At 43.1% G+C, this 24,692-nt stretch overlaps 1 protein-coding gene across 1 annotated transcript in view; it reads right to left on the bottom strand.

Annotated features, from left to right (window-relative positions):
* LOC106551420 (sodium channel protein type 4 subunit alpha) overlaps nucleotides 1-24,692 on the bottom strand; it is a 103,059-nt gene that overhangs the window by 57,108 nt on the left and 21,259 nt on the right. Inside the window, exons 2-9 of the mRNA XM_087713380.1 lie at nucleotides 14,806-15,130; nucleotides 8,656-8,774; nucleotides 6,844-6,933; nucleotides 5,667-5,795; nucleotides 3,813-3,904; nucleotides 3,061-3,369; nucleotides 1,095-1,158; nucleotides 390-531 (exon numbers count right to left, since the gene is read on the bottom strand). Of these exons, the coding sequence (XP_087569506.1) occupies nucleotides 390-531; nucleotides 1,095-1,158; nucleotides 3,061-3,369; nucleotides 3,813-3,904; nucleotides 5,667-5,795; nucleotides 6,844-6,933; nucleotides 8,656-8,774; nucleotides 14,806-15,072 (1,212 nt within the window). The 5' untranslated portion in view covers nucleotides 15,073-15,130. The remainder of the gene's footprint in view (nucleotides 1-389; nucleotides 532-1,094; nucleotides 1,159-3,060; nucleotides 3,370-3,812; nucleotides 3,905-5,666; nucleotides 5,796-6,843; nucleotides 6,934-8,655; nucleotides 8,775-14,805; nucleotides 15,131-24,692) is intronic.

Below are 24,692 nucleotides of genomic sequence, written 5' to 3'. Positions count from 1 at the left end.
AAACAATCAAAGGAGAGGAATCTGGACTGATACTGGGTTGCTGCACCCTGTTTTTCTTACCTGGTTCCCATTATTTCTTCCATTAAGGAAATTAAGAGGGATCTGCATACAAGTCCATATGGGAGAAATTTTAACTGGAAAAATTTCTACCTTTCCATTTGCATGCATCCCATATATGTTTAGAAAAGTTTAAAACTCAGAATATCTGGACCAATGTCTTCAGTCTCTTCTCTAGTTGAGGTTAGGGTTATGAATCTGATGAAATAAAAGCAATCCCAGCACATGATCAAAAACTTTCATAAACATTGGCAAAAATGCAGGGGAACAAATAAAAGGAGAAAAAATTAAAAGAAGTTCCTGAAACAATATATAACAATATATAAACTTACCAATTGGAAGAGATTCTCCCAATAGTCCTGAGTCATGAGGCGAAAAAGTGAAAGGAAAGCCCAGCTGAAGGTGTCATAGCTTGTATAGCCGTAATTTGGGTTTCGGCCAGCTTTCATGCAGAGAAATCCTTCTGGACACTGTCTACAGTAGATTATACAAAAATTCCAATATAACATCATATTATAAGGGAAGCATTTCCTTCCTAAATCTAAGGCGTAATCTAGATAGTTACCATAACCACTCGTTCCAAGTTATAGATTAGGTGCATTATTATATATTTCTGACATCTAATATGACCTGACAATTATCGTATTGTACGTAGCTTTTCCTAACAATTAATTCCAAAACCCAATTGTTTGAATTATTTTTACAATATGTTGTTGTGGGCTAGGAGCCATTATCATTAGTACTAGTTTTTTTCCCACCTTTTTATATATAACTCAGAGCAGTGAACATTACTAATGCTCCTGCCTTCTCTTTTTTTCACAGCAACAATCCTATGAGGAAAGTTGGCTGAGAGAGAATGACTGGCTCAAAGTTACTCATCAGGATTTCATGCCTGTGAGTCTTAGAACTCACATTGTCCTGATTTCTAGGCAAGCACCTTTTCACTGAACCAAACTGGATCTCATATTCTTTTCTCAGACATTAAGCCCCCTCCTCACTCCAAAAAAGATTCAACCATTGAGAGAGACCTCACTTACCCAGCATCAGAGCTGTTCCCACAGAGCAAAGCATCAAGTGCACCATCGAGGAAATAGAAATTGTCTTCATGAGCAAACAAAAAAATAAAATAAAATAACATTTAAAAAAATAGGAATGAGAATTGACTTTTACTTTCAACTTCATTTAAAAATGGGCAGAAGAATAGCAAAAAAATTACGAATTAGGAGGAGAGCCAGACTTGTAAGCAGGAAATAAAACAGCTATGCAGATGCTATGTGTTGGAATTAATCAAATTGAACTACAGCCATGACACTGAAAATTGTGAGTATATATTTATTATGGCCTTGAGATTAAACATATACTATAGTATAGTACTATACTATCACAAATAAATCGCCTCCCTATAGCTACTAAAAGAAAAAATAAACTTTCATTCAAAATTCTAACCAAGCATCTCTTCTGTCTCATATAGCTGCATCTACAGTAAGATACTTGATGGGAATTTCTGATATAGTACCTATCATATTTCTTTCCCCCCATAAATCATGAAAGTCACTACTTTGAGTAAATTGTCTTTTCCTCCCCATTTTATCTGTATCATAGGATTCTTTTAAAATGGAGAATTATTTGGTCATAACAATCTAACTGCCTTGGAGAAAGATCAGAAATTGAGTGGAAAAGAATTGAATAAAATTATAAATGAAAATCTAAAGTAATTTGACTTCTTTCTTCAAAATCAAAGAAAACGTTCATATATTAGAAAATTGGGAATACATATGAGTATTTGTGAGTACATAGAAAAGGAGAAAGAAAAACAACAATTAGTCTTAAGAGAATACTTTCACTTGCTTTTTGTAGATTTAGGGATTGATGAAAAAAATTTCCATGAAAATTCTAGTCCTGCTGTTTCACACAGAGGGCAAAGTTAGATTGCCAATTTAGATGTTAAAACTGAAAAGATGGGGTGGTAGCAATAGTGAAATCTTAAAGAACAGAATGTACATCTGTCCTCCCATTCCAAAACTGGCATTAAAGGCAGAACATATCATTAATAACATAGGGATGTTTTACTGTCTATATTTGCAAAAAATAAATAAATTTATTCCAGGATTTTGTTGTCCATGTTCTTTAGAAAATGTATCTAATTAGAGATTAAATGCATAGAGATAAAATGCATGTTGGAATTTTTTGAGATAACAAAGCTGAACACATTCACAAATCTTTCATCAAGGTCATCAAGAAGGTCATCAAAAAGTGACTTAGAAAAACCCATAAATTGAACTACAGTCCTCTACAATTCCAGATTGTCTCAGAAGGTATTAATTGAAATTGATCATACTATATGATCATCCTAATGGCAATGTCCATATAGTCATTTTGGTCACAAATGTCATATTGAAGAACATCAGAAAGGGTTATGAATAGGCCCACCTATAAAATTTATAAATAAATAAATAACTTTTAACAACAATAACTTATGTTGAAATATTGTCCTTGTTTCACAAATATTGTAAATTTGTTCAGCATGGGAAATAACTTAATTTTTGTTGTCAGTTGCCAAATTTGCCCTTGTAAAACCCTGAACTAAATTATATTAATATATTTTTAGCATTAGGTAAATTATAAGCTAATTATTCAGATTTGGTGTTTATTACTTAACTATGTATTTCCTGATTACTTTTCATACCAGTTAAATAAATCTTCTTAAAATATTTATTTATGTGTGTGTGTGTGTGTGTGTGTGTGCATTTCATCTCTCTCTCCCACACATACACTCATTCTCTCTCTCTCTCTCTCTCTCTCTCTCTCTCTCTCTCTCTCACACACACACACACACACACACACACACACACACACACACACACACACACGGTTGCTTTTGTTTTCTCCCCTACCTCTTTTTTCTAACTGATTTGGTTTTTAATTTTTATTTTTGATAATTGAATTTATTTCAGTGTTTTTATTCATTGAAATTGTACAATTCTTGAATGATAATAGTCTTACCTTCATTGTTAATGTACTCATGCCAGTCAAAGGTCCCAGTGAGAGTAAAATTGTCATTCAGAGTGCTGTTGTCAAGTGGATCCCTCCATAAGACATCCTGCAGGGAGTCACTGGTGAAGGATGGGCCTAATGCATCCTGCAGGGTGTCATTGGAAAAAGGTGGCCATCGAACACACTTTTGTCGCAAGTTCCCCATGAACAGTTGCAGGCCAATGAGGGCAAAGACTGCCAAACAGAACACAGTGAGGATCATCACATCAGCGAGCTTCTTCACAGACTGGATCAAAGCTCCCACAATTGTTTTTAGACCTTTTGGGGGGAGGAGTCAGAGAAGAAAGAGAACAGAAATTTCCATTTGTTTATGCAATAAAATGGATCTTCTTCCAATTTCATTTTAAAAAAAAATATTTTATGAATTATATTTGTTAGCAGGAATATTTCAAGACAAAATATTTTGTAAAGAATTGAAAGGCTAGTTACATAAACTATGTCAAGTCATTTTTGCTGTGCTTTAAATTCATTTTATTCTCATAATTCCAGATGATGACTATATAGAATTTGCCTTCAGTACTATAATTATTGTTTTTTTTAAAAAGGCAACCAAAATTCTTCTTTTTACTATAATATTGATTACAGATTTCCTGGTCTAGTAAAGAGGTATGTCTATCTCACCTTTCTACTAGCCTAGTTGTTTTGTATAAAAAAGCAAAATCCCTAAAACCAGCTTTAGCTTTGTCATCCCCATGATGTACCTGGAATGACAGTGATAGTTTTTAGCGCTCGAAGAACACGGAATGTCCGTAGAGCAGAGACGTTGCCCAAGTCTACGAACTCTGTGACATAACTAGAACAAAAAGAACAGAAAGCTGTTAATATAAAGGTAATTTACAGAAGAAATGTCAGAGTGTATAAAATTTTAAAAAGTCAGGATAATGCTCTTTATTAATCATTTATTTTGAAGAAATCATATAGACCTGTATTAAGTACAAGTACTGCATTCAACAAATGTAAAACAATTCAAGGATTCATTCTTGCTTATTACAATTATAGACTAAGTGTAACTAAACATGTGAATATCTCTTTAAACATTTATTTACTGTTTACTGATACAAGTGCATATTTTGGTAATTTAACATTGTATAATTGTGTTAATTAGGCAAAATCCAACATATCTGGATTTGTATTGCATGAAAGTTTTTGAAATATTTTATATAGTTTTGCAGTTATATATACTGGATTGACATATTTTATTCATATTTAAATCACATTTGAGCTTTATATGTAGGGTGTCCATTTTATAATTGCCTGTGGAAAATGTGGGTTTAATTTTATACATTCTTGGGGCATTTATTTTAGGTTTGGTCACTGGTTGGAATAAAGAATTTCAGAATTAACCTATTCTTTAGATTCAACTTGACAACTACTATTTGTTCAATCTCACACTACTATTTGGCTCTGCTGAAATCCTGTTGGGATCCTGGCCAATACCTGAACATCGGATAACTAGCTACTGTATCTAACATTAAGGTTAACATGCCATCTATCCATCCTTGTGTGAGCAGAAAACTATGACATGATGGTCCCATTCACTTAATGCTAGCTAGGTAGATAGGTAGGTATGGAAATATGGAGAGAAAATATCATAAGTTTAAGTTTATGATAATGAAACATATGCAAGAAAACAACTCAGAGAGCCCCAAGGATGCCTCATTTCAACCCTGACAACAAATATTCTTTTTATGATATAAGATTGTATGTATAGTTTTTGCTTTTTATATGTTAAAAAGAAATGATAATTCTTTTTTAAAATAAATTTGTTTTTTACATCAATAGCACCGTCATCTTGACAATCATTGTTAAAGGGAAGCTGAAGAAGTACTGGATGGCATGACAACAGAAAGGAGACAATGCCACCTGCTGCCATCCTCTGTTATATCTATTTAGTTCCCTCCATCCATTCCAAATTAAATAAATAGCTATAAAGCACTTTTATGCATGCTCTGCCAGGCCAATCTGATTTCAGACATCACCTTAAACAGTGGCTATGATTTACATTATATTAAAATATATCCTGAGCAAATTTAGCTAGAGACCAGCCAGGTCACCCAGGGACCAGCCTTCATCATTATTTATCAAATTGGGTTGCAATGTATAAGTATAATGGGAGAGGTAAACTTAAAAGGTTTTCTTAATTGGTTTTGTTAATTTAGTGTATATTTATTATTCATTGAGTTCTCCTTCAGCTTAATAAGCTCTCAAAAATTTCATTTTTAATTTAAAAACTCTAAGGGAACAAGGAAGTTACAAAGTTACAAAAGCAAAACGATATAAAATCAGGGAGTATTTAAAAAGTGGCATGACCTAAATAAAGCTATCCTAGCCAGTCATCTAGAGAGCAACATCCCTTTAATTCTTCTTGGACTCAGGAAACATGATATACTTCCTTGAAAAAATACACTTTGGGAATAAGGTTAAAGAGTTGTGGTTGCATCAGTTACTATACCCATACAATATCACAGGGAATTGTTTTTTTTTTCCCCATGGTGACCCCCCCATTCAATTTCCCATGGCTGATTTTCATAAAACACTTGCAGAATGCAACATACGCCATGACGATGACACTGAAATCCAGCCAATTCCAAGGATCTCGCAGGAATGTAAAGCTGTCAATACAGAATCCCCGAGCAAGTACCTTGATCATAGCCTCAAAAGTATAAATGCCAGTAAAGGTGTATCTGTGAACAAGCAAGTGTTGGTTTTTTTAAGGTGACATAACAAAACTCCAGCTTTTACAGTCTATTTTAGTAAAAGCAGCAAAAATAAGATAAAATTACAAATAATTTAGAAGAAGAAAATTGGTTAATATTTATTTCCTAGATGTAATTCCACTTCACAATTAAAATTTCACTTTTGAAAGCCTTCTAATTTGCAGCTATTCAACTATCAAGCCTAAAGAATTTTTATTAAAAATTGACAAAAAGGACTTCATGATTTTCCACTATACCTTTGCTGCAAGCTTTAAAGACAGCTGAAATTTCACAGTGATTTTCTCAAACTTGTTAAAAAAGAAACAATCTGCGAAATAGGCTTTTTTCATACACTTACTTTGATTAACAATCCACCCCCAAAAAGGCCTACAAAAGGTCAAAAATGTTTATCCTACCTCCCCTGCTGATGTCATCATATCTTTCCCAAAGTGCATCATACTGAGTAGCTGATGCCATGTGTGTACACTCTCCTTTGCAACACTGGGTAGCTTAATTATATTGATGATATATTTTAAAATATTAATAAGGTGATGAATTAATATAAAAATTAATATAAAAAACTGAACAGTCACTTGAAGCATTGAAAAAGTAGTGGACCCTATGCTGAAATCTGCAATTCGATAGCACACATGTGTTTCACCAAGAAAGTTTTATCTTTAAAAATGCACTGTGAGCATTTGCAAAAGATTGTATCTGCCTCCTTTCCAAGAAAGTGGCCCCTTTCCAATATTCTGCCCAAATTAATCTTTTATAAAGATACAAAGACATTCTAGGTTTGGGGGGAAAAGTCTGTTTTATCATCTTTTCCCTCATGCAAACTGAGTTCAGATATGGATATCTGAAATGTGGGCAAATGTTGGTAAAAGTCAAAGTGATTAGAATTCAGATCACATGGGTCTCACTTTCCCTTTTGGATTCTTGCTCTTCTGGATTAGTTTTCTTCGTCATCCATTCTAAGCAGTAAGGACCAGGCATAAAATCATTAAAGATGGAGGGGGAAAAAGAGAATACTTACTCCACATCTTTGGCCCATATTGGAGGGTTACTCATAGTCATGAAGACACAGTTGGCTAAGATGGTTATCATGATAAACATACTGAACAATTTGAATATAAAGTCAAGGAAATGCCTCAGACCTCTACTGAAAATACACTTTCCCCACAAAATACTTATTTCTTAAGAACTACATACTTTGTGAACAGTAGTACCATTTTCAGCCAGAGTCCAAAAAGTCAAAGTTCATTAAATTAAACTAAAGCTATAACCAAAGCTTTGGGCTTGTGCTTGTTTTAAAAAATGTAAAAATGTAAAAAAAAATTCTGATAGCAAAACAAATGTTTAAATTAAAGAAAAGTTCTTTATAAATGTAGTTCAAGGCTATGTTCAATGAAAAAAACATCTTGAACATGCTATTTAAATTCCCCCTCTTGATTTCCCTGGTAGCTGCACATAGCAGAGCCCCATAGGCCTTTGTAATGTATAGATGATGATGGAGACAGCTGTTAAGTTATTAGTAACCTTAAAACTATAATTATCTTGAAAAATGTGAGCCAACAAGGATGGTGAAAAGGGATGTAGGAAAATGAGATAGAAATGGTGGCAAATTAAAAAAAAGAAAATAACCTAACCAATTTATTGTGTTTTAGATATTGGAAATTATGACTATGATACCACTTCTGCACACCATAACTGGTATTCAGTGTTTGATAAGGAAATGATATGATAAAGTTAAAAGAATCCTTGGCATTTGTAGGCATAAAGTGTATTGACAGCCTATATAAAGATAGATGTCAGATGGAGGGTCAGGATGGGAGCTCATATAAATATACACACAGATAGCACTTAAACCAAGGAAAGGGAATTATTACTTGTAGACTTCAACTCACAGAATTCCCGAACCAGACATGGTGGTTGGAGTTGAAGTCCACAAATCATAAAAGTGTGATAGTTCTCCACTTCTGACTTAAACAAATGAGGGAATTTCTTCTAACCACTGATACCTACATAATATAAGCATGAGCTAAATATACAAGTGAAATATATTTATGAAATGTAGTAGGTATATTAGATCTGTGGGAGGGAGTGTGCGTGCATGTACATGTGTGTTCATACTTCTTAATTCTCTTTTTTTTTTTACTTTGGCTTGTGCTGTATTTTGGCTTTGCTTTTACTTTTTGGGGTGATATCAATGGCTGATAATAGAATATCTGTGGATTGTCCTGACTACTAAATAAAACCTTTAAGCCTTTAACAGTTTTACTAATATTTAAAACTCCTTAAATAGGACACACTCTGATCTCTTGGTATCTTCACATGTTCAAAAATTGCTCCAATATATTCTCGGTTATCCTTCTTGTCTAGGACTGAATCATTGGGCTTGCAAGCTATACTTCACTTGTTTACTAGGTGATATCTTATTCAACAGCATGTTCTGCAACATCTGCTATAACACACCCATATATACACCCACACACCTTCCTCTGCTTTTCCTTTTTATATACAGGTCATATATATGCCATTGTATGAGTACTTTAAAGCATTTCCCCCCCTTTTTTTTCCTACTTGTGATCTTCTGTTGAATCATCTGCTTTCCCTAAAAGCCCCTAATCTTGGCAACAGCTTTCCTTCAATTAAGTACTATAATCTGCCATAGCAGAGAATATATCAAAACTGGGCTTGATGAACTACAACTTCCAACAGGTCTAGCCAGCTTTGTCAGTAGTAAAGGTTGGCCACAGATATCCCATATTTTATTGACCAGAAGCCCCCAAAACCTCCACCCAATGTGAAACCACTCCATATCCAGCTCAAGCATTCTGAGGGATATGAATGTGTAAGCACTTTGATAGCACCATTCCGGATAGGGTTGAATGGATCCAACATGTAGAGAGCCGGAGCGGCAGTGAACCGGAATATGGTATTTCCTTTGTTGAGGATGATGTATGTCTGAAGAAAAAAGAAAGAAAAATATCAATCAAATGACAATGTGACATTATCTCTATATTAAAGCCACTGCAGATAAAAAAATAGTGATTCAACTCAGAAGAAAAATCATAATAAATAATTATTGCTCTTAATTGTCTAATACCAAATCATCTGTAACTGAAAAAAACCAATACATTTGATTTAGAGGGCGAAGATTCTTACTGGTTATGCAGTTGGTCAGCTAATTTTCTTGTAAAATGATGACACAAAATATTGATATTGACTCTAGCACAATATTACTTTCAATCATCTTTTCTACCCAGTCAAATTTTATAAGAGATCATCAAGCATATGACAACACTGGATATTATACATTCAGAAAAATTAAAATTGTGATGATTGTTTTGTGACAAATGTCTTTAATCAGCTGCAGTGAAAATTTCAGAAACTCTATATTACAAATGGAATACTCTCATTATCTATACAAATTTCTTTTATATGCTGATGACATCTCTTATTGATAATTATGTATATTGTATATGAACATCTATTAATAGAGTTCAACGTTTTGGTAATGTCCTGGACTGAGGTTTAAAACTACTAAATGCATTCACTAGATTGTAGTGAATCTACAATATGGTGGAATGTCTAAAAAATAATAGTGAGGTGTGGCATAATTTTATCTAATAAGCAACCATGAATAATTAGCAGTAACATTAGCAGAATATTGGATAGTAAAATACAGAAAAATATTGCTGCTACGATCAAAGTATGCCACCAATAAATCCACAATTTTTAGTAATTGTAAATGGAAGTATGTAATCTGAAACATGTAGTGGCAGTGGCATATTAGAATGGAAAGTAAGAAACATATTCTTTTACTCAAATGAGATAAAAGTAGACTGTTTTGTTTCCAAAATGATTGTCAATGTTGGATAAAAGTATGGTAATGTCAAAGAGGGCAAGAAGCATTGATTAGCATTTTAAAATAGAAACGTTTGAAGTAAAGTGGCATAGAAATATCAGTAAAAAAGAAACTTATTATTGGTGACAATATAAAAAATAGTAGTAACATGGAAAATTATCCAGTTATTTAATTAACATAAACTTCCTAAAGGTTCAAATGTGTAATGTTTCTATGGAAATTTGAACTCTTTTAAATATCTGAAAATAATTAATTCAAGGATACTTTTTTCATTTGTAGATATAAACATATCATTTTTAAAAAAAATTCGATAAAAGTAGATATAAATAGCTAAAATCTCATTGAATTTGGTGGAAAATAGAATTGTAGAATATGGAGCTGGAAGGAACCACAAGGAGCATTTTGTCTAGCCTTCTGTCCTCTGGAGGAAAACCAAACTTATTCTTAAGAAGATGTTGTCCTGCTTCTCCAGTGAGGAAAAATCTACAAGTATTATAGCTAGACTGTTCCCCTATTTTATCTGCAGTATATTCTTATATTTAAGTGAAATCTAAGTATTTGCAACCTGCACCTGTTATTTCTGGTCCTAGTTATTGTGGCAATAGAAAATAGCTCCTAACTTTTTTCCCTATAGCAATCTTTGAGGTACTTGCCTTCCTTCCTTCCTTTGATATCATGCCTTCCTTCAATTTTCTTTACCTCAAAATAAATATCTTTTATTTCCTTTATATTATCCTCAAGTCCCTATATCTATTACCTATTTCTATTACCCTTCTTTGAACTTAATTAACTATCAATATCCTTCTGGGAATGTGATTCTTAGAATCAAATGAAATGGTCCTACTGTGGTTTCACCAATACATAATACAAGAAATAAGGACTTTTTTCAAATAATATTTTTTCCAATGCAGTCCAGAGCGGTATCAAGTCTATCAGCTGCCCTATGTTTAACTTTTCCCCAATGTTCACATCCAAGTCCTTATCTAATATGGTGCTTTTCCAATATATGTGCCCTGTTTTTTTCTCTTTTCCCCTGTTGAAGGGCATCTTGTTTCTCTCAGTTCAATTTCGAATCTGTTCAGATTAGATTGCAATTTGTTTGTCTCCCTTATTTTAGCCAGACCTCCCAATTTTATTAATCTGCAAATCTCATAAGATCTCATAAGACACATGCGCTGCTCTTGATTGAGTACTGCTCTTTAATGAGAGTGTCATGTAGAGCTGTTAATACTAATTGTTATTATAAAAATATTAAAATAAGTTACTTAAACATCAATACCCTTATCTATAAATATGCTAATATTTTTTATTTTAATCAGATTGAAAAGGTCTTTTAAATAAATTATTTATGAATGCAACTAACCATTTATACATAATTTTCCATAAGAGCTGTTTTTGTACTTCGTTATTGTCTTCAGTTCTCTGATTAAGCACAGTTTTTAGAATGCACACTAACTCTGCCCACTGCCAGGAGTTCAATCTTGACAGGCCCAAGGTTGACTCAGCCTTTCATCCTTCTGAGATGGGTAAAATGAGGACCAAGATTATTGGGAACAACAATGATGTGTGGTGAGGGCTACCGTTGGTGAGGCAAGAGCGCAGCAGCGGCGAGAAGCAATGTCCCCGCCGCTGTGTCCGACAGGCGTCTTGCGTATATGACAGACATAAACACAAGATGCCTGTCAAACATAGCGGCGGGGGTGTTGCTTCTTGCCGCTGCCATGCCGTGCCGCCTCGCCCCCCGCCTCCTCTGTCCCTGCTGACATTCCAAAAGGATATTCCAAAAGTGTGCCGCCGAGGAGCAGCATAGCCGGGATCATTGCCGCTCAGGTGGCCCCCACCGCCAGCAGCTTGGGTGTCCCGGCTCCGTCCAAGCTGCTTGCTGTTGCGCTCCACCGCCTTGCCCCCCCCCGCTTCCTCCAACGAACAGTGACGCTTCCTCCGATGAACAGTGACAAAGAGCGGTGAGTCCTTGTGCCGGCCGGCCGGCCAGGCAGGGAGCAGGTCGGGCAGGGGGTGGGTGGGCTGGCTGGCTGGGGAGGGGGATCATGGCCGCTCAGGTGACCCCCTCCACAGCCAGCCAGCTAGCCCCCCCCCCCGCCCAACCTGCTCCCCGCCTGGCCGCCTGGCCAGCACAAGGACTCACTGCTCTCCTCCTCCTCCTCCTCCTCCTCCTCCCCGCTCGGTGATGGGCTGGCTGCAGGCTGGGGCAGCAGGAATGTCAGCGCTTGGCGGCTCCCGTGATGCAAAGTGCCCGGCGGGACACTTTGCATCGTGGGAGCCGCCAAGACCTGGTTCTGCCCAGTAGAAAATGCTGGACAGAGAAGAAATTGCTGCTGAAGAAACAGCGGCTGGCGGCCCAGAGCAACCTCTCCAGAATCACCCTCGATGGAAACTGCTAGATTACGCAGTCACTCAAGTGCCCTTGCACAGGCATGATTCGCTGCTCCCAGATCAGAAGGTGGGAGAATCAGTGCCTTCTTTGCATAGAAATTTTTTTGCTTTTTAACCGTTTCTTAACTTTTAAAAGGCAAAAAATTCCTTATGCAAAGGAGGCCCCGAGTTCTCTGGCCTCCTCCTATAGTTAATACTGAGAGCAGACACCAAGCCACTGTGACTTTAAATCTGGTAGCAACTATCATGGCTTTAATTATTTAAAAAAAAATTTTTTAATTCTTTTCTTTCCCTCAGGAGACTGGTGAGGCCCCCCGTGACTGCACGTCCCTGGGGAACAACATGCTGATTCTGTAAACTGCTTAGAGAGGCGTTTAAAGCATTATAAAGTGGTACATAAGTCTATTGTTATTGCTATTTCCTGTATTTAGTTGTAACTACCATATAATGATGTAGATTTTAACTTTTTTATTTATTAGTTACATTTATATGCCATCCATCTCATGATTCAAAGCAGCTTTGGACACTTCCTGGCTTTCAGTTTTATTAAAGGATATATATTTTGAATTCAGTATCTTTGTGGAACATTTAAAAAGGAACACTACCATGTGGGCATAGGTAAAAAAATATTATGTGATAGTAGCAGCTTGGCTCCATTTTTAGCCATACCTCTGTTATTTTATTTAAAATTGCAAGGCACAACTGAAAGACATTGGGATAGAAATGTAGTTTCACTCTTAAATCATATAATAAATTTTCATGCTAGATAATCTCAGCCTGAAATAAAGATAAATCATTTGTTTTTAATTTTGAATACTAAACAAGTAAGGTGTTAAATCATTTAAATCAATTGATTGTCAAATCAAGTTTTTTAATCATTTGAGTTATTACAAGAAGGATCTCAATCACATAAAAGAGCAAACACAGCAGTACATTCAATTGAAATATTTCTTGATTTTGGAATCTGGTCTTAATGTTTTCCCAGAGCTTTAAACTCCTGTCAGTTTTCTTATGATCTTAAGAGACTAGTTTGACAAAAAAATACCAAAGAATGTTTAAATTTTTTAGTTGAACCTCATTTTGTTTGAGTGTAAAATGGGGAGGAGACATTTATTCATATGATATGAACTTGTTATTGCCTACTTTGGTTCATAGGATATGAACTTCTTGTTGCCTACTTTGGTTTAATAACCATCAGTTTTAAATCCTTTAAAATATCAATGAGGTTTATTATTTGAGAACAGCAAAAATAAAGCATTCTTCATTATTTGCAAGATAGTGCAATCCCAGATGTACAATCTTGGATTGCTGATTTCTGTTCATTTTGTCTTTGTAAAACAATTGCCAATAATATACAGGTATATTGGGCAGGAGGATGAGGAAGACAAAGGAGAACAGTTGGGAGCATGATGGTTTTCTGCATAACTGTCAGGTCAGCAGTCTTTCGCATGATTGTGATTCCTACTGAACCAGACTGAAAGACCAGTTAAAGGCTCAGGAATGCTTTGCAGGTGTTATGGTTTAATTAGCTGATTAGAGTGGGACACTTTGAGCCTAGAATATTGCACCTTTTCACAATATTCTAATTTTCTGAGATTGTGTATTTGGGTTTTCATGAACTGTAAGCCATAATCATCACAATTATGACAAATCACGGCTTGAACTATCTTGCTTTGCATGTAATGAGTCTATCTCATATATTAGTTTTACCTTTTAAGTTGCATTACTAAAATAAATGAACTTTTGCACGATATTCTAATTTTTCGAGTTTTACCTGTATGGAGAGTGCAAGTCTAGGGATGTAATGAATGACTCTGAAAAATGAGGAAAAGAGATGCTGCCTCAGGAGCGATCAGATAAAAGGCAGGGTGAATCCACAACTGAATAATGAGCAGAAAAAAGAAAAATCTACCCCCACCCTAAATTATCAAGCAGTAAAAAGAGACAGTGGGAAATTTGTATATTCAGAATTGCAAGATTCTATTAATGCAGCTTTACAATACAATAGAATTAATTCCTTACTTTATATTCTATACTTTAATACTGTTCATGTTTCCAGTCTGATCTACTTGGGAGGCTGACAAGGAAAACTTTCATAATGCCACTATATACTTTATTCATTAAACATGAAATTCAGTCAACTGAACATTCAAAAATGCATCACAAATACCATTGACTGGTGCTAATGGCTAATACGGGTTGCTGCCAGCATCCTAGGTATCAACCAAGTACCTTCCTAAAATGTACAATGTTCCAAATAGCAGAGTTTTTTACAGTTCTGCTGGTGTTATTGCAGGAAGCTGCAATTTCTTGATGTATTTTATAAAATTCTTTGACATGGTACCAAGTGCCCTGATGACAATAGGTATCACTGTTACATTAGTAGTAGTAGTAGTAGTAGTAGTAGTAGTAGTAGTAGTAGTGGTGGTGGTGGTGGTGGTGGTGGTGGTGGTGGTGGTGGTGGTGGTGGTGGTGGTAGTGGTAGTAGTGGTAGTAGTGGTAGTAGTGGTAGTAGTGGTGGTGATCATTGCACAGTCAGTCAGATGTTCAGACTGGGTTTGGCATTTTTGTCTACCTATATGAGTCCTTACCAAAGACCTGGGATGGGCAGATGTGGAAGTTTGATGGTATTACAGATATCGTTGCAGAATGGAAGCTGTTCCGAGCAAAGCCGCTTTCTGCAATTATTATTATTATTGAATTCTATCTTTCCCTTTAACATTTCCTACTTACTTTCTGATCACTGTAAAATGTATCCAAATCTTCCAAAGGAACTCCAATGAGTTCTGGAGGAGGTTCCCCGTAAATGAGTGGGAGGCCTTTTCCTTGTTCCAAGTCACAACGGGGCTTTGGCTGTTTTTCTTCATCAAGAACCTCCTCATGTTGGTTCTTCAATTTCTCAGCTTCCCGCTCTGCAATCCGTTTCTCTATAGCTTTAAGGGACTCACGGGTAAAAGGGCGTAGGCAGTCCGGACCTGGGATGTAGGGCACGGCTGCCATCTTTGCATTCTGCTTCTGGATCAATTCTATGCAGAGTCACAAAACAATGGAGGGAAGACTAATGAGAAAAAAAGAGAAAAAAATGAATTTTAGACTGGACTTAATTACACATCATTAGCAAACCTTCTTATGTGATAGCATTAGATGCGTTCAGTTACATGTATCTCCTAGAAAGCTTTCTTCTTGGAGTTTTAAACTTCCAATATACATGCATAAAAATTTCAGTCTACAAAAAGGAATACAATTTTTAATTTGTCCTCATCTAAAAGTTTTTTGCCAATAAACATTAATCACAATAGTATACTACCTTGGTGTACTATTTTTTTATTTATAGAGGTGCACCAAAGAAAACAAATCTTAAGGAATCACTACCGATAAGCCAAAGTGGTACAATCTGCTAGGCTTTTATCATTTCATTTCTATCTATTTTAACTGATCAACACAGCCAATAGATCAGGGGTGTCAAACTCAAGGTCCAGGGACTGGATCTGTCTTGTGGGGTGCTTAGATCTAGCCCACGGGGCTTCAGGAAACAGCGGACTCATCCATGGTGCTTCTGCCAGTGAAAGAAGAACTTGGGAGCTCCCTTTTTACTTGCAGAGGGTTGTAGGAGGCCATTACACCTGAAAATGGAGCTCAGGAGCCCATTTTCACTGGCAGAACACTCCGGCCACCACCAGTGCCCCGGCACAAGTGACATCAGCTAGCCATGCCCACCCCAGCCCCCCAAAGTCAACATAACCCGGAAGCAGCCCTCAATGAAATCAAGTTTGACAACCCTGCAATATATTGTATTTCTGAGTTTGGCATTTCTCACTATCCTTTGTTAAGTCTTTCCTGGTGTAGCTGGGGGGCGGGTGGAGAGGGGGGAAGAAAAGAAGGAGTTTTTGGTGGGAAGCAGAGGGAGGAGAGGAGGAAAGAGGAGTTTTTATGTGGGGAAAGCTGAAAGGTAAGGATAAAAAAAGAGACCTGGGGAAAAAGAGCCCTGAGAAGATAGGAAAAGAAACAAGAGAAAGGGATAATGTTGCGTCCTCCCGACGCAGCCGGCAGCCGCAGCCAGAGTCAGAAGAAGGCTGATTGGCTCTGACGTAGCTGCCGACTGGAGGGAGAATTGCGCGCTGCTGATTGGTTCCCCGCCTGACAGCTGTCAAGTATAAATAGCTGTCAGGCGGGCACGGTTCCCTCTTCGTCACTACTGTTGTACAAGTTGTGTTAAATAAAGTTCCTTTGATTGAACCCTCTCCTCAGAGTGTCAGTACTTAAAACTGGCGACGAGGATGAGTGACACGGACCCCGTCCATGTTCCTGCCATCGCTCTGTCTTCATTACGTTCCGTCCTGAGGCGGAATCGTGGAATGCATTCCTCGAACGCTTCGAGGTTTTCTTACAAGCCCATGATCTCACTGACTTGTCTAAGGGGAGGAAGAGGGGCACCTTCCTCCACTACTGTGGCCCTGAAATGTTCGCCACCACCAGGGCTCTTTCCATGCCAATGCCAGTGCGTACGATGCCCCTGGACATTTTGATGGCCAGGATCAAGCTTCACTACGAGCCAACACCATCGCGCTACGCCTGCCGTCAGTTCTTCAGGCGGTGCATCCAGGTTGAGGGCCAAACCATCAGCCAGTATGTGGCTGCTCTGAGGGCTGCCGCAATCCACTGTGAATTCGTGGATTTGGAGGATGCCCTCCTGGAACAATTCATCTACGGTCTCCTCGACATCAACCTTCACTGCCACATCCTGTCCCACGCCGAGCTGACCATGAAGATCGTGGTGGACGAAGTGAAATGAAATGGCCGGCCAGTCCGCCCCGGACGTCCGTCGGCTTTGCCCTCATTGCCTCACTCCACTGTCCATTGCCAGATGGGGCCCGATGACCTCCGTGCAGAATTTGAGCCCTCGGTCGACTGCCTCAAGTCAATGTCCCTTTGGGATAGCGGTACCTGCCTCAGCTGTGGCAGCCGCCGCTCCAGGGCCTCCTGCCATTTCCACATGGTCCTTTGCCGCAAGTGCGGGAAAAGGGGCCACATTGCGGCCGTCTGCCGCTCGACTCCTGCCGACCCTCGCAACCCGAGGGCTCCTCCTCATCCTGCTGGCGGCCGACCTGCCTTGTCTTCTTCGGCCACCCGCCTGGGGTGCTACGCCGTATCCGACCCATAGCCTCCGCTTCCTGACTGTCCAGCTGACTCCGCTTCCTCTTCTTTTGGGGGCCGGGGTAAGATGCATCTCTACATCTTCCTTGCCGGCCACCCCTGCACTATGGAATTGGACACTGGCTTTGCCCGCTCAATCATGTCCTGGGACACTCTCAAAGCCTTGCTGCCACGTCTCCAGCCTAGCCAGCTCTCTCCCACCACCTGTCATCTGCGGGACTACCAGGGGAATCCTATCTCCATTCTGAGTTGTGGGACCTTCCTTGTCCAGTATGGAAAATTTAAGGGTCCCTTGCCCCTTTTGGTTGTCTGCAGCCCCCTAGCTTCCCTTCTAGGGCTCGACTGGTTCCGAGCCTTCGGCCTCTCTATCGCTGGCATCAATTCCCTGCGCTTCACCTCCTCCCTTGATTCCCTCCTCTCTGAATTCTCTGACCTGTTCTCTGATGCCTTGGGTTGTTATAAGGGCACCCCCATCCCCTTAAATTTGGACCCTATGGTGGTGCCCATCCACCTTAAGGCAAGACAGGTTCCCTTTGCTCTCTGGGCTCAGGTTGACCTGAAGCTGGACAAGCTGATCGCACAGGGCATCTTAGAGCCCGTGGATCACTCCCCTTGGGAAACGCCTATAGTGTTGCCCCTAAAGTCCGACAGATCCCTGAGGATCTGCGTGGACTATAAGACAACCATCAACAAGGCCCTGCAGGCACAGCCCTATCCTGTGCCGATTGTGCAACATATGTTGCACACCTTGGGCCAGGGCAAACTCTTTGCCAAGTTGGACCTGGCCCAAGCTTACCAGCAGCTGCCCATGGATGAGGTCACCATGGTGGCCCAGACCATAGTGACACACCGTGGTGCCTTTAAATGCCACCAACTGCAATTCGGCATCAGTGTTGCTCCCGGCATCTTCCAGGGCCTGATGGAGCATTTGCTCCATGGCATCCCTGGGGTTACGCCTTATTTTGACGATGTCCTGATTGTCGCAGCCAATCAATCAGGACTCGTCAAAATGCTGCGGGGGGTGCTGACATGTGTTAGAGCCGCTGGCCTTCACTTAAAATGATGAGGTTTGAGGTTTGAGGTTTATTTTATTTATATGCTGCCCTATTCCCTGAGGGACTCCGGGCGGCTCACAAACCCAAGGGGAAGGGGGAGGCAAACACAAAGAAACTACAACAGAAAAGGTACAGGGGAATTTAAAAGACAACCAACAGTCACACGACTCGAGAGGCGAAGGGAACTCATCAACCCCAGGCCTGCCGACACAGCCAGGTTCTAGCAGCTTTTCGGAAGGTTCCACCACAAAACCGCGCTCGACTAAACCGCACCCAACTAAACCGCATCGCTGACGTCATCAACAGGGCGACAACAGTGCAGAGACAGAAGCATGCTGTAAACCCTAAACCTAAAATTAACCCCTAAACCTAAACCTAACCCCCCTAAACCTAATCCTAATCCTAAACCTAACCCTAAACCTAACCCTTAACCTAACCCTAACCCTAATCCTTAACCTAACCCTAAACCTAACCCTAACCCTTAACCTAACCCTAAAGCTAACCCTAAAGCTAACCCTAAAGCTAACCCTTACCTTAAGTTGAATCGGCTTGCTTTCAAAGCGCTATTTAAAGTGCCCTTCTTTCTCCACGCTGGCTGTTGTCGCGCTGTTGATGACGTCAGCGATGCGGTTTAATCGGGCACGGCTTAGTCGAGCGCGGTTTTGACGGGTCACGTTTCAGAAAGCCTGGAGAGAGGTGAGGGTCTGAATCTCTGCGGGGAGCTCATTCCAAAGGGCCGGAGCAGCCACAGAGAAGGCCCTCCCCTGGGTAGTAGCCAGATGACATTGGCCAGTAGTTGGAACCTGGAGGAGGCCTAATCTGTGGGATCTAATGGGCCTTTGGGAGGTAATTGGCAGCAGGCGGTCTCTCAAGTAGCCAAGTCCAATACCATGAAGGGCTTTATAAGTGACGACTAGCACCTTGAAGCGTATCCAGAGACCAATCGATAACCAGTGCAGCTCGTGGAGGATAGGTGTAACGTGGGTGTACCGAGGTGCACCCACAATCGCTCGCGCGGCTGCATTCTGGACAAGCTGAAGTCTCCGAATGCTCTTCAAGGGATGCCCCATGTAGAGCGCATTGCAGTAGTCCAGTCTTGAAGTCACAAAGGCATGAGTGACTGTTGAGAGTGCCTCCCGGTTCAGGTAGGGACGCAATTGGTGCACCAGGCGAACCTGGGCAAATGCCCCCCTGGTCACAGCCAACAACTGATGTTCTAAGGTCAGCTGTAGGTCCAGGAGGACTCCCAAATTGCGAACCCTGTCTGAGGGTTGTAAAATTTCACCCCCCAGCCTGAGTGATGGAATGCTTAGCCAATTTTTGGGAGGGAAACACAGCAGCCACTCGGTCTTGTCTGGATTGAGTGCAAGCTTGTTTACCCCGATCCAGAGCCTGACAGCCTCCAGGCACTGGCACATCACGTCAACGCTTCACTGAGTTGGCACGGGGCGGACATACAACTGGGTATCGTCCACATACTGGTGGTATTTTATCCTGTGCCACCGAATGATCTTGCCCAACGGCTTCATGTAGATGTTAAACAGGAGGGGGGACAGGACTGAACCCTGCGGAACCCCATATTTCAGGGGCCTAGGGGTCGACCTCTGCCCCCCAACCAACACCGACTGTGACCTGTCCGAGAGGTAGGAGGAGAACCACCGAAGGATGGTGCCTCCCACCCCCACATCCCATAACCGCCACAGAAGGATACCATGGTCGATGGTATTGAAGGCCACTGAGAGGTCAAGAAGCACTAGGACGGAGGCATGACCTCCGTCCCTGGCTCTGCAGAGATCATCGGTCACTGCGACCAAAGCAGTTTCCGTGCTGTAGCCAGGCCTGAATCCAGACTGAAAGGGATCCAGATAATCGGATAATGATCTAAGTGTCAGCTTGGCATCCCCTCTGTAGAGTTCTTAGGCTACCTCATAGATTCCAAAGGAATCCACCCTACTCCCGCCAAAATTGACGCCATTGTCTCCGCCCCCACCTCTCCTCCAAGGCGGAGCTCCAGGCATTCCTGGGTCTCCTTAACCTTTACGCCGCCTTCATCCCACATAAGGCTTCCATTGCGGAGCCTCTTCACCGGCTGCTAGATGCCCCTGACCCTTGGATTTGGATGAACCACGAGGCACATGCGCTCGTGGCCGTCAAATCCCTCTTGACAGCTGCCCCCGTGCTCGTCCAATACGATGAGCGCCTTCCCCTCCTCCTCACCTGCGACGCCTCCCCTTTCAGTGTCAGGGCTGTCCTGAGCCACTTGTATCCCGATGGCTCTGAAGCCCCGATTGCCTTTTACTCCCGCACCTTGTCCAGGACTGAGCGCAACTACAACAGCTGGACAAGGAGGCCCTCGCAGCCATTGCGGGGGTTAAACACTTTCATCACTACCTTTATGGCCGCTCCTTCACCCTACTCACGGATCACAAACCCCTTCTGGGCATTCTATCTGGGGACAGGCTCACTCCTACCATCCTTTCGCCCCGCATGGGCCAGTGGTCGGTGTTCCTCGCCTCCTACACCTACTTCCTTCTCTACCGCCCTGGGAAACACATGGGTCATGCAGATGCCCTCAGCCTCTGCCCGCTACCCTTTCCTGTGTCCGATCCCGCCCCCACAGCCTCCTTCGTCTCGCTGACTGACGAGCTCGCCCTCCCTTTCTCAGCGACCGACATTGCCCATGCTTCTGGGTCCGACCCCCTCCTCCAGAGAGTCCTGGATGCTGTCCACCAGGACTGGACGGTGGACACTCGCCTTGCCAAGTTCCTGCCATTTTTCCGCCGCTGGGACAAACTGTCCATCCAACAGGACTGCCTCTTCTGGGGCTCCAGGGTCATCGTCCCTGCGGCCCTCCGCCAGCAAGTTCTCCGCTGCCTCCACGAGGGCCACCCTGGCATAGTGCAAATGAAGGCCCTCGATCGCAGCTATGTCTGGTGGCCCTCCATGGACACGGACATTGCTGCCTGGGTCCAGCAGTGCCCACCGTGCCAGGCAGTCTGTCTGGCTCCTCCCTCCGCCCCGGCCCGGGAATGGGATACCCCCTCTGCCCTGTGGAGCCACCTCCACCTCGATTTTTTGGGCCCCGTTGACGGCCGCACCTTCCTCCTTGTGGTGGACGCTCTCTCCAAATGGGTTGACATTTTCCCCATGCAGTCCACCACGTCTGGCACCACCATTCAAAAACTAGACACCCTTTTTTACAACCCATGGCATTCCGGATGTCATCGTCTCGGACAACGGCCCTCAATTCACCTCCGTCCCTTCCAATCCTACCTCGCCAGCCTGGGCATTCGCCATGCACTGGTGGCACCCTACCACCCTGCAGGCAATGGCATGGCGGAGCCCTTGCCCGTCTCTCCCACCTGTTGAAGTTCGAAGGAACAGATGAGACATGAGGCAGCTAAGGTAAGCGAACAGTTATTTATTGGGTAACAGCAACAGTTAACTATATACAGAGAGAGTTCAGCACCTCGCCCTGCTTGACAGCTATTTATACAGGAGCTATCAAGCAGGGCAACCAATAGGAGTGCCTCTGGCAGCCCGCACTCAGCCAGCCGCGTCTTAGCCAAACAGGCGCGGCTAGGCTGTTGCCGGCTGTCAATCATGAGTTGAGGACTTACAACCGGTCGTAAGTCAAAGACTTTAGGACCGGTCGCAAGCTAAGGACTTAGCACTCCTTTCCCCCTAGCGAGGGTGCATGCATGAAGGTTGTGCATGCGTAATCACTTAAGTAGGCGGGTTGGCATCGGGCCAGCCTTGAGCGTCTCAGTTGCTGCAGCAGCATCGATGGGGTAAGAGGTTCCTATGGTAGCTCCTCCCTGAAGGGAGTGTAGCTCTGGGAGACGTCATCCTGGCCTACCCCCGAAGGCGGATCCTGCGGAAAAGATAGGACGGGACGTGTCAGACGGAGGCGAACCAGATCGTGGCTGCCAGAAGGCGGTAGCAGGGTAGGGAAGGCCTGACTGGGTGAAGGCCTCAAACGGAACCGCATTCGATGGAGGAATTGCGGGCCATGGCGGAACTGGGGCCGGCTGCTGGGCGATGGCAGCCGGCTCGACGGGCCGGATTGAGTGCAGGCCTCCGGTGGAAGGCGGCGCCTCAACTGATCCACATGGCGCCTCCACTGAGTGTAATCTGTGAGGCCGCCCCTGTAAGAGCAGGGACCGGTTACTGCAGTGATGGTGGCAGGCACCCACTTTGGATCCCCAGTGAAATTCTGAGCCCAGACAAGGTCCCCTTCCCCAAAAGTGCGAGGAGGAGCCCCCAGGTTGCTATGCTATTGCCCTGAGTAGAGTGAGTGCAGTCTGTCCAGGGTGGTTTGCAGGCGCCGGCCCATCAGCAGTTTGGTGGGGCTTTTGTTGGAGATAGGGCAAGGGGTGGAGTGCTCACCTAGGAGGTAAGCGGCCACCCTTGCCAGCCAGTTGCCCCAATCCATCTGGCCCAATGCCTCATTGGCTGAACGGACAGCTCGTTCTGCCCAGCCATTGCAAGCAGGATGGTAAGGGGCGGTAGGCGCGTAGTGGATCCCCTGCATGGCCAGGAACTCCTGGAAGGCCGTGGATGCAAACTGCGGCCCATTGCCAGACACAACAATGTCCGGCAGTCCGTGGATTGCGAAAAGGCACTGCAAGGCCCGCAAAGTGGTTTCTGTGGTGGTGGAAGTCATGAGAAGAAGTTCCACCCAGCGGGAGTAAGCGTCCACGACCACCAGGAACATCTGCCCATGGAAGGGACATGCAAAGTCTAAGTGGAGCCTCAACCAGGGTCCCCTAGGAACCTCCCAGTCCCGGGGCGGTACCGCAGGCGGAGCGGGACAGGACAACTGGCACGAAGAGCACCGTGCCACCCAGGCTGCTATTTCCTCATCCATGTGGGACCACCAGACATAGCTGCGAGCTAACACCTTCATGCGAACTATGCCCGGGTGGTCCCCATGGAGGCGGTCAAGCACCTGGCGGCGGAGGGGGGGGAATGATGACTCTATTCCCCCAAAGCAAATACCCGCTGTGGATGGACAGCTCCAACTGGCAGGTTTTAAAGGGGCGGAAATCCTTGGAGACCCTACCCATAGGCCAGCCCCTCAAGACCCATAAGAAGACTTGGGAAAGGACAGGGTTGGCCATGGTGTGAGCCACCACGTCTGAGGCAGTCAGTGGGAGGTCAAGGGAGGCGATGGAAAGCATTGACAAGGATGGCACCGGCTGGAGGTCAGCAATAGGGAGGGGACCGCGGCTGAGGGCATCAGTATGCCCTAGCTGCTTGCCCGGACAGTACTGCAGCGTATAAGAATACGCTGCCAGGAACTCCGTCCAACGGGTCATCCGAGGAGAGAGGATGGGAGGGATAGGACGGTCACCGGCCAGAAGTTCAAGGAGAGGCTTGTGGTCAGTGAAGAGTGTGAAATGTCGTCCGTATAAGAAGTCATGGAATTTTTTAATCTCCCATTTGGAGTGGTCAACAGGTTCCCGGACACCCTGAGCCAACAATTTGTCTAGTTTGGCATCACCCTTCGGCCTCAAGGCAAAAGGCACCCTGCGAGCCTTCAGCCTGATAGGAGCAACCTGGGGATCCAAATTCAGGGAAATAGGGGTCCCTTTGTATTCCCCCACCGAAGACATCAGCGAATTCTGCAATAATGTCTTCAATGCTAGGTGAGGCGGCCGTGGTCTGATGCACCCCCAAGAGTGACAGGCCCAGCAAGGGGAACCAATCGAGCCCTAACAGAGCAGGCAGCATCTTTTCCACGATAAGGATGGGAGGACTGCCATGGAAAGCTCCATAGTCTACCCACACAGAATGACAGCCCAGGGTGAGAATTTGAGTGCCCACCCTGCCCTACCTGCCTTGGTAGACTTTAAGGGTGGTGTCGGACGGAGGCAGCTGGGCACAGTCAATGTTCGGGCACAGTTGAGAGAAAGTGGCCCATGACAGGAGGGTGCGGGAGGAGCCAGAGTTGACCTCCATGATGCAGAGTGCCCCTTCCAGCAGCAGGGACACGGTAATTTTCTTGGAGTTGGCCAATGCCTTGCTGACCGACTCCGCAGGGGTGTCTGGAGGATTCCTGGAGACAGCGAAACAGCCGTCCTTCTGCCGCTGCTGGTGGCAGTGCTGCTGGAGGCGCGGCTGTGCCGGCTGGCTGTAGAGCTGAAGCTAGGCGTCCGATTGCAGGTTGAGCGGCAATGTAGCACAGCAGACTTGAACCAAATGCCCCTTCTTGGAGCACCTGCAGCAAATGGCAGCTTTAAAAGGGTATGCAGAGTGAGGGTGGTTGCCCCTGCAACCCAAGCAAGCGGTGACGGCAGAATGTCTGGCCGGCTGTGGCGGTAAGCATCTGGGCACAGCTCTCAAGCGGTCCACCTGGTCCTCCTCCAACTCATTGAGGGGCACAAGCTCATCGATGAGGCAGGTTCT

The sequence above is a fragment of the Thamnophis sirtalis genome, unplaced genomic scaffold, assembly GCF_051295495.1.
Source record: "Thamnophis sirtalis isolate CommonGarterSnake01/CBP01778 unplaced genomic scaffold, rThaSir2_p1.2 scaffold_4, whole genome shotgun sequence".
Taxonomy (NCBI): Eukaryota; Metazoa; Chordata; class Lepidosauria; order Squamata; family Natricidae; genus Thamnophis; species Thamnophis sirtalis.
The sequence above is the reverse complement of the archived record's forward strand: the minus strand, read 5'-3'. Positions and strand labels throughout refer to the sequence as shown.